Here is an 18,046-nt window from a genome sequence, read left to right as displayed (position 1 = left end):
GTAATTGTACGTTGATGAGCTGCGTGTATAATAATCAATAGTATAGTGACTTACGTTGTTATGAACGTGTCGGTTACTACATTATATATAAACTTGCGTATATATAAAACATTGATGAAGGGTTTTGAAGTTATTTGAGAGGGCTTTGAAGGCTACAACAGTGGCTTCCATTAGCCGCATCTTGCAAGCGTTTTTTAACATCTTTAAACCCCGCCCCTCAAAAATTAAAAAAAAAAGTGCAGTTCCCCTTTAAGTGGCCAGAACAATATTAATATATATTTAAAAAATCTGCAAAGAAAGTATATTTTGTGGCTATTGATATGTATTGTATTTGAATTTTTCAATAAAACTTGGTTGTAAATGTGTATACCGTATTTTCCAGACTATAAGGCGCGCTTAAAATCAATTTTTTTCCTCAAAACTCGACAGTGCGCCTTATAACCCGGTGCGCCTAATGTAAGGAATAAGTTTGATTGAGTTTACCCACCTCGAAGCTATTTTATTTGGTACATGGTGTAATGAAAAGTGTGACCAGTAGATGGCAGTCAAACATTAGAGATAAGTGTAGCCTGCACTATGATGGGTCTCAAGTAAACAACACAAAAATTTGAAATGTTCCATTGAAAATCGGCAGTGTGCCTTATGATCCGGTGCGCCCTATGGTCCGGAAAATACGGTAAGTACTTTTTGAGCACATTCAACAATACCGTGATTAATTTTGGTGACAATAACAGTGATATGAAATTTTCAAATCGTTACATCTCTAGTACTCAGTTTGGCATTTTACAAAAGATTGCTATTATTTGTTGTATTTTATCTATTTAAATGTGGACAATGCATATGTGCTCACGGGAGCACATTAGAATTCAAGATATAAAGATGCCAAATTTAGCCACAAAGGCTAATTTTGGCATATTTGATGCCATCGTGCTGATTTTTTTCCGACCAAATATATTACCGTATCTTCCGGACTATAAAACGCACTTAAAATCCCTGTTTTTTCCTCAAAACTTGACAATGCGTCTTATAACCCGGTTCGCCTAATGTAAGGAACAATTCTGGTTGAGCTTACCCAGCTTGAAGCTATTGTATTTGGTACATGGTGTAATGATAAGTGTGACCAGTAGATGGCAGTCAAACATAAGAGATAAGTGTATATTGCCACTATGATGGTAATATGTAAGTAAATATATAATAAGTAAACAACACCAACATTTCAAATGTTTCATTGAAAATATAGAACATTACAGACGGCGCTTAAAAATCTATTAAAATGTTTTAGTACAACTTTGGTAAGCTACGAAGCCGCACCGCTTGAAGGATTGTCAGCGCATTATACATAAGAGTATTATTATGGTGTGTGTATAAGGTAAGACATATTATCTGGCGTTTTGTTTCGCAATATTATGCAAAAGCACTTTTCTTACCTTCTGGCACCTGCTGATCTGTATTTGGGATCTGCATAAGTTCTGAAAAATCATGCGTCCGTTGTAGTCGATGATCTTTTTCTTTTTCTCTATGTTCTTGTTATGGGACATTCATCCTCCGCTGTTGCCATATCTAATATAAAGTAGTGTAAAGTTCTTACTTATATCTAGAGATGTCCGATAATATCGGCCTGCCGATATTATAGGCCGATAAATGCTTTAAAATGTAATATCGGAAAATATCGGTATCGTTTTTTTTATTATCGGTATCGTTTTTTTTTGTTTTGTTTTTTTAAAATTAAATCAATATAAAAAACACAAGATACACTTACAATTATTACACCAACCCAAAAAACCTCCCTCCCCCATTTACACTCATTCACACAAAAGGGTTGTTTCTTTCTGTTATTAATATTCTGGTTCCTACATTATATATCAATATATATCAATACAGTCTGCAAGGGATACAGTCCGTAAGCACACATGATTGTGCGTGCTGCTGGTCCACTAATAGTACTAACCTTTAACAGTTAATTGCACTAATTTTTATTAATTACTAGTTTCTATGTAACTGTTTTTATATTGTTTTACTTTCTTTTTTATTCAAGAAAATGTTTTTGATTTATTTATTTTATTTTATTAATTTAAAAAAAAAAGGACCTTACCTTCACCAGACCTGGTTGTCCAAATTAGGCATAATAATGTGTTAATTCCACGACTGTATATATCGGTATCGGTTGATATCGGCATCGGTTGATATCGGCATCGGTAATTTAAAAGTTGGACAATATCGGAATATCGGATATCGGCAAAAAGCCATTATCGGACATCCCTACTTATATCTGTCAGTAAACTCGCCATGAAAGCGCTAAAACATACCGGTGTAGTGAGTTTACATTATTCACCCAAGGAACTTTAGTTATTAGAGAGTTACGGTTGGACGGTTTTTTACGGGACACATTTGTTGTTGTTTCCGGATGAGGAGATGCTGCTCTGTTATTGATTGAAGTAAAGTCTGAATGTCATTAAAACAGTTAGCTCCATCTTTTGACACTTCTTCCACTCCCGTCCTTGCACGCTACACCGCTACCACAAAGATGACGAGGAGAAGACGCTGCCGAAGGTGAGCCACGTAAATAAGACCGCCCACAAAACGGCGCATCCGGAAGCGACTGTCAGAAAGCGGCTTGAAGATTATCTGTAAAACATCATCTATGCAACATTTTGACCAAAGAACCACCATTACATGTTATGTAGACCACAAGGAAGTCTTTTAAATTTAGAAAAAAATAGCTCTCACTGGATCGGTTCGCAGCCGAGTGTGAAGCGACTGGGATGGGAATCAGCACCTCCAAGTCCGAGTCCATGGTTCTCTCCCGGAAAAGGGTGGAGTGCCATCTCCGGGTTGGGGAGGAGATCTTGCCCCAAGTGGAGGAGTTCAAGTACCTCGGAGTCTTGTTCACGAGTGGGGGAAGAGTGGATCGTGAGATCGACAGGCGGATCGGTGCGGCGTCTTCAGTAATGCGGACGCTGTATCGATCCGTTGTGGTGAAGAAGGAGCTGAGCCCGAAGGCAAAGCTCTCGATTTACCGGTCGATCTACGTTCCCATCCTCACCTATGGTCATGAGCTTTGGGTCATGACCGAAAGGCCAAGATCACGGGTACAAGCGGCCGAAATGAGTTTCCTCCGCCGAGTGGCGGGGCTCTCCCTTAGAGATAGGGTGAGAAGCTCTGTCATTCGGGGGGAGCTCAAAGTAAAGCCGCTGCTCCTCCACATCGAGAGGAGCCAGATGAGGTGGTTCGGGCATCTGGTCAGGATGCCACCCGAACGCCTCCCTAGGAAGGTGTTTCGGGCACGTCCGACCGGTAGGAGGCCACGGGGAAGACCCAGGACACGCTGGGAAGACTATCTCTCCCGGCTGGCCTGGGAACGCCTCGGGATCCCCCGGGAGGAGCTGGACGAAGTGGCTGGGGAGAGGGAAGTCTGGGCTTCCCTGCTTAAGCTGCTGCCCCCGCGACCCGACCTCGGATAAGCGGAAGAAGATGGATGGATGGATGGATAATAATAATATGACTCCTTTAATGCGCCCTATAATCCAGTGCGCCTAATATATGAAAAAATATAAAAAATAGAGCATTCATCGGCAGTGCGCCTTATAAACGGGTGCGCCCTATGGTCCGAAAAATACGGTACATGGTGTACTACACAATCAGATACAAAAAAAAACGGAATTGTTAGAAGATGGGGCTAATACAAACATATTAAAAATGCAAAACTCAACAGGAGTCTTTCCATGTCTTTTTTTTATTTGGTCCATTTCCTCCAAACCAGTGTTGGCGGACGCTCAAAAGCCATTTTGTAACATTGCAAATACATAAAGAGAACTATATAAAAAAGGGTAGTTTTGGTATAGAAGCTAATACATAAATGAGACAATGTAAAAAGTAAAGTAACATTAAGGAGAGAAAAAACAAATTTTACTGTTACCAGGTTATTCCAGCTTGTCGACTGTGTGAGGAACAAGGAGGCAAATCCATATGGAATTAATATTCATACGGCTGCTGAGGAGCAGAAACAGTGCAGTTGACTGAAGACTTATCATGATTAATAGTTAATAGCAGTAGGAAGAGATTATACACATACTGCATATATATATATATATATATATATATATATATATATATATATATATATGGCTTGCAGGGAAGATAAGGGCCTTCAGGTGACGATGGTCTGATTCTTCAGGTGATGAGGGTCTGATTCGGTATTCAACTGAACAGGAAATTAATTTTCATGTAAAAAAAATAAAATGACAAGGATGGACGGACGAGAAGGAGGTGTTATATTGGCAATGTGATGAATACAAGGGTCATGCGGTGGTGTGAAGGGTAAGAAGATACAATTCTGGTAGAGAATTGAACCATTCACAATTCATCTTTGAGGAAAAAAAAAGTTCTTCAAGTGATCCTTTTGGAAGTCTGCTCTTGTTTGTTCTTATACTCTTTGCTCCTTTGATTGTTCGACGTGAAAAAAAAAAAAAGCCTTGTTGTACATTCAATGATATATAGAACTGGGTTGTCCATGTCTGATTGTGGGTTTTTAAGGCAGAGGAAGGGCGGCCATGCAACAGTCAATCCACAAAGTCTGTGCAAAAAAAGATTCTGCAGTCTTCATCTTTGCCTTTTGCTTTGAGTTCTGGGTGAACACTTTTTTTCTTAGTCCACAAGAGAGTTCAACTTCAGAACACTGACAAAAACCCCTTAAAAAGGGGTAAGTTCCCCATGAAAACACTCCAAAGTCCTCCATTTTCACTTTCAGCAGGAAAGGGATTCATTAGGCCCCATTTGTCACGGTTGACCTGACACTTGAAACGTGACAAATTTGGAGGGGGTGTGTTGAATATCTTAAAATGCATTTTGTAACAACTCCAACTTTGACCATTTGCTATGTAGAGTGCGGCTTTCCATTATTTTCAGCAGACTGCATAATGATTAACCCCCCACCTTCCTGGAATGGGGCCATATGAACGCCTTCACTACTGTACATGTCCCGACCAATACTACAGTAACTTTTTATTCATATTGAGTATCATAAATAAACAGGGTTTTTTGTTTCCGGTTCCCACTCTTGGCGAGATCTCAGAGGGCTTTGGCACTAGTGGTGTGGGAGACGGTGTGCGACGCCGGTTTGTGTGGGTAGCGACTATAATAGTAAACTTGGAAGAGGATGGCAAAGTCCACAATTACCTGCAGCAGGCCGCACGTCCAGAACTGCACGGGCGCCTGGGTGAGCAGGAAGTAGACCGTCTTGAAGGTGTCGCCGCTTGTCCACATCAGCACCATCTTGATGCTGCGAGGACACAGTCGAGAGGGTTGGGGATTCAATCAAAATGTTTTTTTTTAAAAAGCAATCGTGTGGAGGGTTGGAGCTCGTTTGAAGACGCAAATGAGCCGAGCCGTGACGGCTTCCATCGTTAAATCAAAAATCAATCAACCTTATCAAGCTAATGAACAGTGCCGAGCTTGATTGACCTCCTCTGACATTTCCCATAACTCACTCAAGCGGAAGACAACCCCCTACTCCTCCCCCTCTACACATTTCAATAACTTATTCACGAATCGCTTTCGAAGAATTCCCATCTTCATCTATGGATCTATTATACGGTACTGTATTCTTAATTTATTCTGGCATGTACACTCCAGTCAACTGACGGTCACTGAGCACTATGGCAATCCCCTGAAGGCTGGTCCTCCATAAAGAAACACCTGATGCAATTCAACACTGATGATTTAGTAAGAGGTTCCCTTATGGATCAGTCCAGTATTTACCTGTGATACAGTAAGGACGCTACGCCATGCTAGGATAGATGCACCTACAGGTGCATCTGGGCAATAAAGTCCGGTGGGATCATGATGTCTGAAAGTGCAAGCTTTATTATAAAGGGACGGCGTGGCTCAGTTGGAAGTAGGGCTGCAACTAACAACTAATTTGAAAGTCGATTAATCAGTCGATTATTACTTCGATTAATAATCGGATAAAAGAGACAAACTACATTTCTATCCTTTCCAGTATTTTATTGGAAAAAAAACAGCATACTGGCACCATACTTATTTTGATTATTGTTTCTCAGCTGTTTGTAAATGTTGCAGTTTATAAATAAATGTTTATAAAAAAAATTAAAAAATTAAATTAAAAAAATTAATTAAAAAAAAGTAGCCTCTGCGCATGTGCATAGCATAGATCCAACGAATCGATGACTAAATTACTCGCCAACAATTTTTATAATCGATTTTAATCAATTCAATCGATTAGTTGTTGCAGCCCTAGTTGGAAGATTTCAAGTTTGATTCCAGGCACCAATTGGCAGCCACAATTCCTTCTGTCGCTACAAATGTAGCCTACTAGGGGTGTTAAAAAAATAAATACAAAAAAATAAAGATTTTCGAATGAATTGCGATTCTTCCTTTTAATAATTTTTAATCAAATAAAATTTGTTTTAAATCGGTTAAAAAAAAAAAAAAAAAAAAAAAAAAAAATATATATATATATATATATATATATATATATATATATACACACACACATATATAATATTTTTTGTATTCATTTATTCAATCTGTCCTATCCAGCTACTCTGGCAATACATATTGTTGATATAGATGCTCATATTTGCTGTACAAATTTACTTTACAAAAGATAAGTGTTGGATACTTCTCTTGTTGCCTTATTTGTATTTGACTTTATTAAATGTTTGGGTAGAATTTTATTAAACAAAACCAAGTTTCTTTTAAGTAATAAAGAAATTTATCAGAGCGGTTACCTATTTTATGGAGAAATGTAGTTAATCATAGAACTGGCAACCAATTTTATTAATTAGTATTGATTTGACTGGAGAATCTATTCTGAATCGAATCATTACCCCCACGAATCGAATCGTGTGGTCGCCAAAGATTCCCATTCACCATGAATGTGTGAATGTGGAATGAATGATGTGTTCTCACTTCTCTGTGAAGTGCTTTGAGTGTCTCGAAAAGCGCTATATAAATCTAATTCATTTATATTATTATTATTATAATTATCATTATAAGCGTCAACATTTAGGAATGTGCATGATATGCTGCTCCCTGTTGAGCTTAGTTGAATAAATGGGTGCTATGTTGCATCATTGAAGTACCATATTTTCCGCACCAACCATATTTTAGATATATGAAATATGTTTACATATATTAGCCTCACCGGACTATAAGCGGCAGATATACAACGGTATGAAAGATTTTGTAAGTGTATATTTAATACTTAATTGTTTTCAAACGGTGCATGTCACACGGCAGTAAAACGGGTGATCAAACAAAACAGAAGTCATCGTGATGGACCCACTAGCTGCGGAAGCTAGCTCTCTAATCAACTAAACAGACTCCATACCTCCACGGTGACGTTTTGGTGGATTTACAAAACTGGAACAATACAAAAAGAATGACATTGTAAGTTAATAATACTAGCACAGTGTTAGAATATTAGCTCATACTAATGACGCTAGCTTAATTGCCGTACATTATGATAGCACGTACAAATATGCATGAAAACCCTCCTACAGACATCACACATGTTACGGTTTAGTAAGTATGAATTGTTTTAGTTATATTTTAAAACGCTAAATTGGCCCTAGTGTGTGAAGGTGAGTACCCTGCCTTCTGCCCAAATGCAGCTGGGACAGGTTCCAGCCAACCCCGAGAGGGACAATCAGTAGAAAATGGCTGGATGGATGTAAAACTTACAAATGTTGCTTGGAGTGATGAATGAAGAATCCTTTCGGCAGAAACGCTATGCACGGTTTTACTTCCGGTTTAAGGAACCAAACAGGAAGTACATTTCGAACCCACAGCATCTCGTACAAAAGATGGCATCATAGCACAAACAATGACTCACCTATTCAGTGTCTATGTCGGCATAATATGAATGCTATTTGTTGAATACAAAACATTATGGCTGTTAACAAAGAAGAAATCCATAAATTAGCCGCACAGCAGGAATCAAAGCGTGGGAAAAAAAGTAGAGGCTTGTAGTCTGGAAAATACAAGATATACATCAACATGAAGGAATGTGCATGATTTGCTGCTCACTGATATGCGTAGTTGAATATGTTGCGTGGTTAAACTATGTCAGCTTGGATATGAAAGTCCGTCTTTACATTGCTCATCTGCATATATAAATCACAATATATTATTTGACATTTAAATGATACTAGAATCATTTGAAATTGGGTTGCAAAGACTTATTTAGCTAATGACATATGCGGTAACATATTTCCCTTTTTTCCTTTCCCAATGTATTCTTTTCTCAAAACTATTATATTGATTTTCTTGCTCATTTATTGTTAATATCTGTTTACTTTCCCTTGTAACACGGTTCTATCTACACTTCTGTTAAAACGTACAAAGCACTTAGTCTTCTGTTGTTTGGATACTCCACATAAGTCTTATGCATTATTACTAGGGGTGTAACGGTACGTGTATTTGTATTGAACCGTTTCGGTACGGGGTCTTTCGGTTCGGTTCGGAGGTGTACCGAACGAGTTTCCACACGAACATATAAAGTAGCCGCCTAACCTAAAGTCTTAACAAGCTGCTCCGCTTCCTTCTGCCTGTCTCTGTCAGTACTCTACACAGCACCCAGCATTGTCCCACCCACACAACCATCTGATTGGTTACAAACAGAGCGGTAACAGTCAATCAGCAGTGAGTATTAAGAGCGCATGGAGTCAGTGCTTAGCGTTTAGCAGGTAAGCATCAGGCAGCGGACTCTCCCCAAATTATAACAAACACCTTACAGTCAACTACTAGTAACATCACTATGAGCCCGTTGATGTTCCAGAAACATAAACGGCAGCTTCAGCTCGCTCGCAGTCCTGGCTTGAGGTGAAGGCTAATTCGCTTTTAGCGTAACGTTAGCTCATTTTGCGGTGTGTGTGTGTGTGTGTGTGTGTGTGCGTGTGTATGTGTGTGTTACGGACAGCAAAGCCCTGTCTGTCTGTTATTTCACTTTACCTTTTTCTGTGTTGATTGAGCTGTGTTGAAGCAGCAAAAAAGGACATTATGTTAAATGAAGAGTTTCTGTCTCTGATAGCTGATATAATAATGTAACTGCATCATAAAGCCTACATGAACTCCATGGTGTTTAGGGATGAAAAGTCTCTCCTATTGCTATTGTACTATTTTTTCAGCCTAGTTTTGAATGGCAGGGTCCCTGCTATCACATGTTGATAAAAACACAACATTTACATAATAAAAATCAACTACAGGCTTCCCAAATGCTGTAATAAATTAAGCATGATGAGTTGACTTGAAACTGTTTGATGTTGCACTTTTTATATGTAGAAGAAAAGTTTTGTCATTTTAATTAATCTGAGCAACAACTTGAGGCAGTTTAATGTTGATTAACGTGGGCAGAATTATTATAGTGTTTTCAATGTTAAAAGGATAAAGCCATTATTTACAAATTTGGTAAATAAATAACCAAAAAATTTAGATTTTGTTGTTTTCTTACTGTACCGAAAATGAACCGAACCATGACCTCTAAACCGAGGTACGTACCGAACCGAAATTTTTGTGTACCGTTACACCCCTAATTATTACAAATTTGAGTATCATTCAATACCAAGTAGCTACAGGGGCAGTATTGGTCATACTAATGTGCATACCTGAAATTTTCATGATGAAAATACGATTCAAATGTTGATGACAATTATACCGATTACTACCTTAACGAAAGCAAAAACTACTTATTACCTGAGTTAATAAACAATAACTAAAAAGACAAAACGTTCTTTTTTTAAAGACAATGGAACCAATCGTTAATTTATAGAAATACATTAACAATTGGTTATGTTTGTAAATGTATCATGCAAGGTAGGAGATTAAACAAACTATGTGATGATCAAAATATGTGAGTATGCAAGACAGTGCATGGTATGCTGCTTCCTGCTATGCTTTGCTTAACTAAGGAACATGGAAAGAGACAAATGGACCCAAATGTTGTCCATTTCTACAGATAGAGGGTTGTTTGTAAATAAACTATTCAAGGTAGGAGATGAAAAATCACCATTACTTTCAATGGTCAAAATATGTGACTATGCAAGATAGTGCATGGTATGCGGCTTGTTGCTATGCTTTGCTCATCTAAGAGACATTGAAAAAGACTATTGGACCCAAATTCATTTCTACAGGTAATAAAAAGCACTACCTTCGAGACTCAACAATGAAAGCAAGGAGATAAAACATCACCCTTATTTTGAATGGTCAAAACATGTTAATATGCAAGACAGTGCATTGTATGCTGTTTTGCTGAATGAATACGCAACGTGGAAAAGGACAATGGTTCCAATTGTTATATTTATACAGATAAATATAGGGTTATGTTTGTAAATATACCATGCAAGGTAGGCGATTAAACAAAATAGTGTGTATGCAAGACCTTCCTGCTATGCTTTGCTTAACAAAGGAACATGAAAAAAGACAAATGGACCTAAATATTGTCCATTTTTACAGATAATTAGAGGGTTACAGTATGTTTGTAAAAAAAACAACTATGTAAGGTAGGAGATTAAACATTACCAATACTTTGAATGGTCATACTATGTGAGTTTGCAAGAGAGTGCATGGTATGCTACTTGGTACTATTTTTCATTGAACTCCAATATGGAAAAATACAAAAGGACCCAAATGTTGTCCATTTTTACAGAAAAATAGGGGGTTATGTTTTAAGTAATCTATGCAAGGTATGCTATGAAAAAATTATATTACTTTCAATGGTCAAAATATGAGTACGCAAGACATTGCATGGTATGTTGCCTGCTGCTATTGTTCAAACATAAAAAAAGACAAATGGACACAAATGTTGTCCATTTTTACAGACTATAAGAGGGTTATGCAAGATAGGAGATAAAATATTGCTATTACCTCCAATGGTCAAAATATGTGAGAGTATGCAAGTGCATGGTTTGCTGCTTGGCGCTATGCTTTGCTAAACTAAGGGACAAGGAAAAATGTGGTCCATTTCTACAGATAATAGAGGCGCTACATTTGAAGTTAAACTACGAAAGCTCGGAGATAAGACATTAAGATTAATTTCAATTGTCAAAATTAAGGAGCATGCAAGACAGTGCATGGTACGCTGCTTGCTGCATTGGTTGACGGAAGTCAGGTAAGTGGAAAAAGACAAATGGACCCAAATGTTTTTCTACAGCTGCATATAATAACTGGGATTTATATAGCACTTTTCTAAGTACCCAAAGTCGCTTTACATGTAGAATGAGACACTAAACTAAATAACTAAACCATGCACGCCAAGTCTGCCTTTACATCACTTTGACTATTCAATATAAGGTTGTGTGCAAGAAAGACAGTGCATTAGTGTTGTCCCGATATTTTGGTGCCGGTACCAAAATGTATTTCAGTACTTTTCGGTTCTTTTGTAAATAAAAGGGGACCACAAAAAATGTCATTATTGGCTTTATTTTAACAAAAAATCTTAGGGTACATTAAACATATGTTTCTTATTGCAAGTTTGTCCTTAAATAAAGTATTGAACATACAAGTCAACTTGTCTTTTAGTAGTAAGTAAACAAACAAAGGCTCCAAATTAGTCTGCTGACATATGCAGTAACATATTGTGTCATTTTCCATTCTATTATTTTGTCAAAATTATTAAGGACAAGTGGCAGAACATTAATTATTAATCTACTTGTTCATTAACTGTTAATATCTGCTTACTTTCTCTCTTAACATGTTTTATCTACATTTCTGTTAAAATGTAATAATCACTTATTCGTCTGTTGTTTGATACTTTACATTAGTTTTGGATGATACCACTAATTTGGGTATCAATCCGATACCAAGTAGTTACAGGATTATACATTGGTCATATTCAAAGTCCTAATGTGTCCAGGGACATATTTCCAGAGTTTATAAACATAATATACATTTTCTGAAAATGATTTTGTGATGCTAAAAAATATCGATGTAATCATAGTACTATCGACTAGATACGCTATTGTACTTGGTATCAGTACAGTGCATGTTAGGTGTAGATCCACCAATGGCGTTTGTTTATATTGTAGCGTTCCGAAAGAGTGGGCGCTGCAGGGAATTCTGGGAGTGTTTATGTTGTGTTGCGGTGCAAATATTCTCCCAAAATGTGTTTGTCATTGTTTGTTTAGTGTGGTTTCACTATATGGCACATGTTTATGACAGTGTTGGCGTTGTTCACACTGCCACCCTTAGTGTGACATGTATGGCTGTTGAGCAAGTATGACCTTCATTCACATTTGTGTAGTGTGTTTAAAGCAAAGATGTCCGTCGTAATGAATAGAGTGGACGTAATGGAATCTTGACTTGCGATTGGTTACTTTAGTCCAGTTTTAACACTGCCAATGTAACGAGTCCGGGGTGCTGCGGTATGTTGTGAAGCATGTATAACTATCACTCGTCCTTCAGGGATTATACATGAAATTAATGCACTTTGCTAATCGTCATGGAGACAAGGATTAGTGATTTAGAAGTAGCTACAACACTGCTGTGCATGGGAGTTTGCCCAACCAGTCTACATGTGCTTTGTGGACTTGGAGAAGGCATTCGACCGTGTACCCCGGGAAGTCCTGTGGGGAGTGCTCAGAGAGTATGGGGTAACGGACTGTCTTATTGTGGCGGTCCGCTCCCTGTATGATCAGTGTCAGAGCTTGGTCCGCATTGCCGGCAGTAAGTCGGACCCGTTTCCAGTGAGGGTTGGACTCCGCCAAGGCTGCCCTTTATCACGATTCTGTTCATAACCTTTATGGACAGAATATCTAGGCGCAGTCAAGGCGTTGAGGGTATCTGGTTTGGTGGCTGCAGGATTAGGTCTCTGCTATTTGCAGATGATCTGGCCAAGATCTGCAGCTCTCACTGGATCGGTTCGCAGCCGAGTGTGAAGCGACTGGGATGGGAATCAGCACCTCCAAGTCCGAGTCCATGGTTCTCGCCCGGAAAAGGGTGGAGTGCCATCTCCGGGTTGGGGAGGAGATCTTACCCCAAGTGGAGGAGTTCAAGTACCTCGGAGTCTTGTTCACGAGTGAGGGAAGAGTGGATCGTGAGATCGACAGGCGGATCGGTCCGGCGTCTTCAGTAATGCGGACGCCGTATCGATCCGTTTTGGTGAAGAAGGAGCTGAGCCGGAAGGCAGAGCTCTCAATTTACCGGTCGCTCTACGTTTCCATCCTCACCTATGGTCATGAGCTTTGGGTCATGACCGAAAGGACAAGATCACGGGTACAAGCGGCTGAAATGAGTTTCCTCCGCCGGGTGGCGGGGCTCTCCCGTAGAGATAGGGTGAGAAGCTCTGTCATCCGGGAGGAGCTCAAAGTAAAACCGCTGCTCCTCCACATCGAGAGGAGCCAGATGAGGTGGTTCGCGCATCTGGTCAGGATGCCACCCGAAAGCCTCCCTAGGGAGGTGTTTAGGGCACGTCCGACCGGTAGGAGGCCACGGGGAAGACCCAGGACACGTTGGGAAGACTATGTCTCCCGGCTGGCCTGGGAACGCCTCGGGATCCCCCGGGAGGAGCTGGATGAAGTGGCTGGGGAGAGGGAAGTCTGGGCTTCCCTGCTTAGGCTGCTGCCCCCGCGACCCGACCTCGGATAAGTGGAATAAGATGGATGGATAGATACAACACTGCTAACTGCGGATAGATTTTAGCCGCTAACTAGCCATGTCTTAAAGCATCTCTTCCGGAGGGCGTTTCAGTGTTATAACTTCACCTTTATCTTTAGTTAATAAGCCAAAATGCGTGAAACATGTTTACATGTGGCGGACCGGTACTTTTTAGAGGCGGTATAGTACCAAATTTGATTCATTAGTATCGCGGTACTATACTAATACCGGTATACCGTACAACCTTACAGTGCGTGGTATGCTGCTTGCTTAAGATGTTTTACACAAAAAAAACACACCAAGCCCAAATGTCGTCTAAATCTGCAGTAAATAAAGGATCTATGTTGTTTGTGCCAACGTCAAATCTTGTGAAATCACCCTCTTTTAAAAAGGGTTCTTGCAGCCAGTAAAAGTAAATACAGAGTCACAGTGAACGTGTTTTTCTGAAACATCTCAGTGGGAAGCCATTCAACATGTTTAATGTGTTTTCCGGTGAATACCCACTTATGTCAGCGCTCGCTCCACGATCCTGACCCGTACGCAGCACTCATGCATTCAGGACTACCTCCTGCAGGCTGGAAACAAACAAAATTAGTCCCATGCCTCCCTATACGCTGATTAGCTTTCTGCAAAGAAAAGAATGACGGGTGATCTGGTGTTCACCACGTCGTCTGCATCCCATACACCGTCTGCTCGTGCAAACGTGTGTCAAGGTAAAGCTTTGCCGCCAAACCTCCCTTTGCATTATTCATGCCTCCAGGTTCACCTCAGCCCTTTTCATTCGAAAGGCCCAATTGTGCAAACCTTGCCGTTTACCTCACGCTCACTTCTTGCTGCACTTCTCTTTCACCTGCTCACTCTCTCAGTACTTGTCTCGCTCTCTCATTGCCCATTCCCCTTCAATCCGCCTCCTTCTGTACCTGCTTGCCTCCCTGCAGCATGCCGACCTCGCACTCACAGTGAGGAGCTTGTTAGCTATGTTCTTTACACTCCTCCACACCGGTTCCTCGGCGAACCGCCGTCTCGGTTATGAGGACGCCTTCCGTCCTTTCTGCAGGTAACCATGAGAGAGGCGGGGAATCTTGTTTGATCAAGTCCTCCCCCGCCTCTCCAACACAGAGGGTGCCTGGGAACAGCCATGAATGTCATCTGGCTACTTATTTGTCACCTGTGTGTGGGCTGGAATGACTGAGGGTTGAGTCGTGGAGTGGCAATACTGGTATAAAATGTTAAAAAATGCAAGTTATAGGTAAAAAAAAAAAAAGCAAAAAAAAAAAAAAGCACTACACAGCGTACGGTAGACCGCATTGCAACGAACCACGGTGCAAGAGACAGTTGTGCTAACTACCGTATTTTCCAGACCAGCGCATCGGTATATAAGATGCATCTGCTAAATTTTAGAAGAAAATAAAAATCATTAGCCGCACCGGACTATAAACCGCAGATATATACCGTATTTTTCGGACTATAAGTCACAGTTTTTTTTCATAGTTTGGCCGGGGGTGCGACTTATACTCAGGAGCGGCTTATGTGTGAAATTGTTAACACATTACCGTAAAATATCAAATAATATTATTTAGCTCATTCACGTAAGAGACTAGACGTTAGGGATGGCCGATCCAAATATCGGATTGGCCGCCGATATTTGCCAAAAAATGCGTATCGGCAAGGCATGGGAAAATGCCGATCCAGATCCAGTTAAAAAAACAACAACTCCGGTCCGTGTTTTCCAACGCACCAATTTAAATAATACATTCCACTTTTCCGCTGCTACCTAATTTCCGTTCCGCATTTTCCAGCACACCTTCAACACATCCACAGGTCTGTGGATTCTCACGCAGTTGCTTTTAGCTGTTGGCATTACACGACAGGCTCTTCTCACTCTTTCCTGTGTCTCCCTCTCACAGACAGCAAGCGCACCTTCTTACACACGTCACATACTGTCACGTCATACGTCACAAACGTATACGCCCTCTCCCAGCAGAGAGGTAGCAGCATGGCTAACGTTAGCTGTGATGCTAGCGCAGCCGTGCGTACAATGTTCCCTCTAAGGTGCGCGCCTGTGCAATTGCGCACTGCTCAAGCGTCCTCTGCGCACGGCAAATATATGCCACGCACAAAATCAAATAAAAAAATAAGCGCATAACAATTTTCGACACACGGACACGACAGAGAAAACAGTTTTCGTCATCATTGTTCAAATATTGTAACGTCTGTCGAGACGCTTATCTCCATTCGGTGCCACACGTCCACACCATCAAAATGCCGAGGCAAACATTTCCAGATCAACACCGTATGAAAAAAATAGTGATTTTTTTAGTTGTGATTTCCTTCTCTGCATGAAAGTTTAAAAGTAGCATATATTAATGCAGCATGAAGAAGAATGTTTTAATGTAGACACTTAGAATCATCATACTGCTGTGATTATATGCATCAAGTGTTCATTCAAGGCTAAGGCAAAATATCGAGATATATATCGTGTATCGCGATATGGCCTTAAAATATCGCAATATTAAAAAAAGGCCATATCGCCCAGCCCTAGTTCAATGATGCCATTTCTGTTTGTCATGTATAATTTTGTCTATTTTGTGTTTATCCTTGAATAAACAGGTCAGTTTCTTGTTACCAACCATTGTGTATTATTCAAACTCCCCTAATTCAACTGGCTAGTTGTTATCAAGAGTACTAAAACCCTTTTCAACATGATTCTGACAACTAAGTAGGCTAAATAACTTTAAACTTTAATACATGCTCGGATAGGCCAGTATCGGTGAGTATCGGTATCGGATCGGAAGTGCAAAAACAACATCGGTATCAGATCGGAAGTGCAAAAACCTGGATCGGGACATCCCTACTAGACGTATAAGATTTCATGGGATTTAGCGATTAGGAGTGACAGATTGTTTGGTAAACGTATAGCATGTTCTATATGTTATAGTTATTTGAATGACTCTTACCATAATATGTTACGTTAACATACCAGTTGGTTATTTATGCCTCATATAACGTACACTTATTCAGCCTGTTGTTCACTATTCTTTATTTATTTTAAATTGCCTTTCAAATGTCTATTCTTGGTGTTGGGTTTTATCAAATAAATTTCCCCCAAAAATGCGACTTATACTCCAGTGCGACTTATATATGTTTATGCATTTTCGGCAGGTGCGACTTATACTCCGAAAAATACGGTATGTTGTGAAATGAGTTATTTACTAGGGGTGCAACAGTATTGGTTTCAAAGTCTTCACAATAATGCTGTGACGCTTGACGGTATCAAACAAAAACTTGGTGTGTGTGTTTTTTTTCTAGTCTGTCAATACACTGTCAAATACAGGTCAAATACACTGAATAGGTGTGTTATCGTTTGTGCTATGACACCATCTTTTGGACAGGTTTGCTCACTGCAGGTGCTGCATTGCCCTTCAGTTTGAACTGAGCCTTCAACCGGAAGTAGAAGTCCTGTATATAGCGTTTCTACTTGTGTGGATTCTTCATTCATCCCTCCAAGCAACGTGTGTACGTTTTACAATATAACTAAAACAATTCTTACTGTCTGTAGGAGTGTTTTCATGCATATTTGTACAATCAGTTCAGTTTCAGTTCATTTCAAACATGCATACGATACAATGTAATGCGTCACATATTTGTAGTTCTTTCATTACAGCACAACCTGCTCAGTGGCCAAGTGGTTAGAGTGTCCGCCCTGAGATCGGTAGGTCGTGAGTTCAAACCCCGGCCGAGTCATACCAAAGACTATAAAAATGGGACCCATTACCTCCCTGCACTCAGCATCAAAGGTTGGAATTGGGAGTTAAATCACCAAAAATGATTCCCGGGCGCGGCCACCGCTGCTGTTCACTGCTCCCCTCACCTCCCAGGGGGTGAACACGGGGATGGGTCAGAGGGCAAATTTCACCACACCTAGTGTGTATGTGACAATCAATGGTACTTTAACGTTTAACTTTAACCTAACATCCGAAAAGGAGTAGTGCTATCGTATTATTATCAAGCTAGCATCGTTAGCAATAGCTATTATGCTAACACATTTATGAGTGTCTGTATTAGTATTATTAACTTACAATGGCTTTGTTTTTGTATCGTTTCAGTATTGTAAATTCACCAAAACGTCACCGTGGAGTTATTGAACCTGTTTAGCTGATTAGAGAGCTAGCTCTCGCAGCTTGTGGGTCCATGACGATGACTTCTGTTTTGTCCAATCTTCCGTTTTACTGCCGTGTGACAGGCACTGTTTGGAAACAATTAAGGTATGTGGATAAACATTTAGAAAACACAACATTTATATCTACGACTTATAGTCCGGTGCGGCTAACATATGGAAAAAAAAGTTTTTCTTTCAAATTTAGCGGGTGCGGCTTTTATCTTGGTGCTCTCTATAGTGCAAATAATACGGTATTTACGAGAAGTTTATTAACGG

General features: G+C 39.9%; 1 protein-coding gene across 2 annotated transcripts in view; it reads right to left on the bottom strand.

The window, feature by feature from the left end:
- Positions 1-3,695: 3,695 nt before the first annotated feature.
- Positions 3,696-18,046, bottom strand: part of slc66a2 (solute carrier family 66 member 2) — an 87,178-nt gene continuing 72,827 nt past the window's right edge. The window contains exon 5 of one of the 2 annotated variants that reach the window (XM_061930734.2): positions 3,696-5,278. In XM_061930734.2, the coding sequence (XP_061786718.1) occupies positions 5,068-5,278 (211 nt within the window). In that variant the 3' untranslated portion in view covers positions 3,696-5,067. The remainder of the gene's footprint in view (positions 5,279-18,046) is intronic. The other variant, XM_061930735.2, reaches the window with a different exon arrangement.

This window comes from Nerophis lumbriciformis, linkage group LG37 (genome assembly GCF_033978685.3).
Source record: "Nerophis lumbriciformis linkage group LG37, RoL_Nlum_v2.1, whole genome shotgun sequence".
Classification (NCBI taxonomy): domain Eukaryota; kingdom Metazoa; phylum Chordata; class Actinopteri; order Syngnathiformes; family Syngnathidae; genus Nerophis; species Nerophis lumbriciformis.
This window is presented reverse-complemented; position numbering and strand designations above follow the sequence as displayed.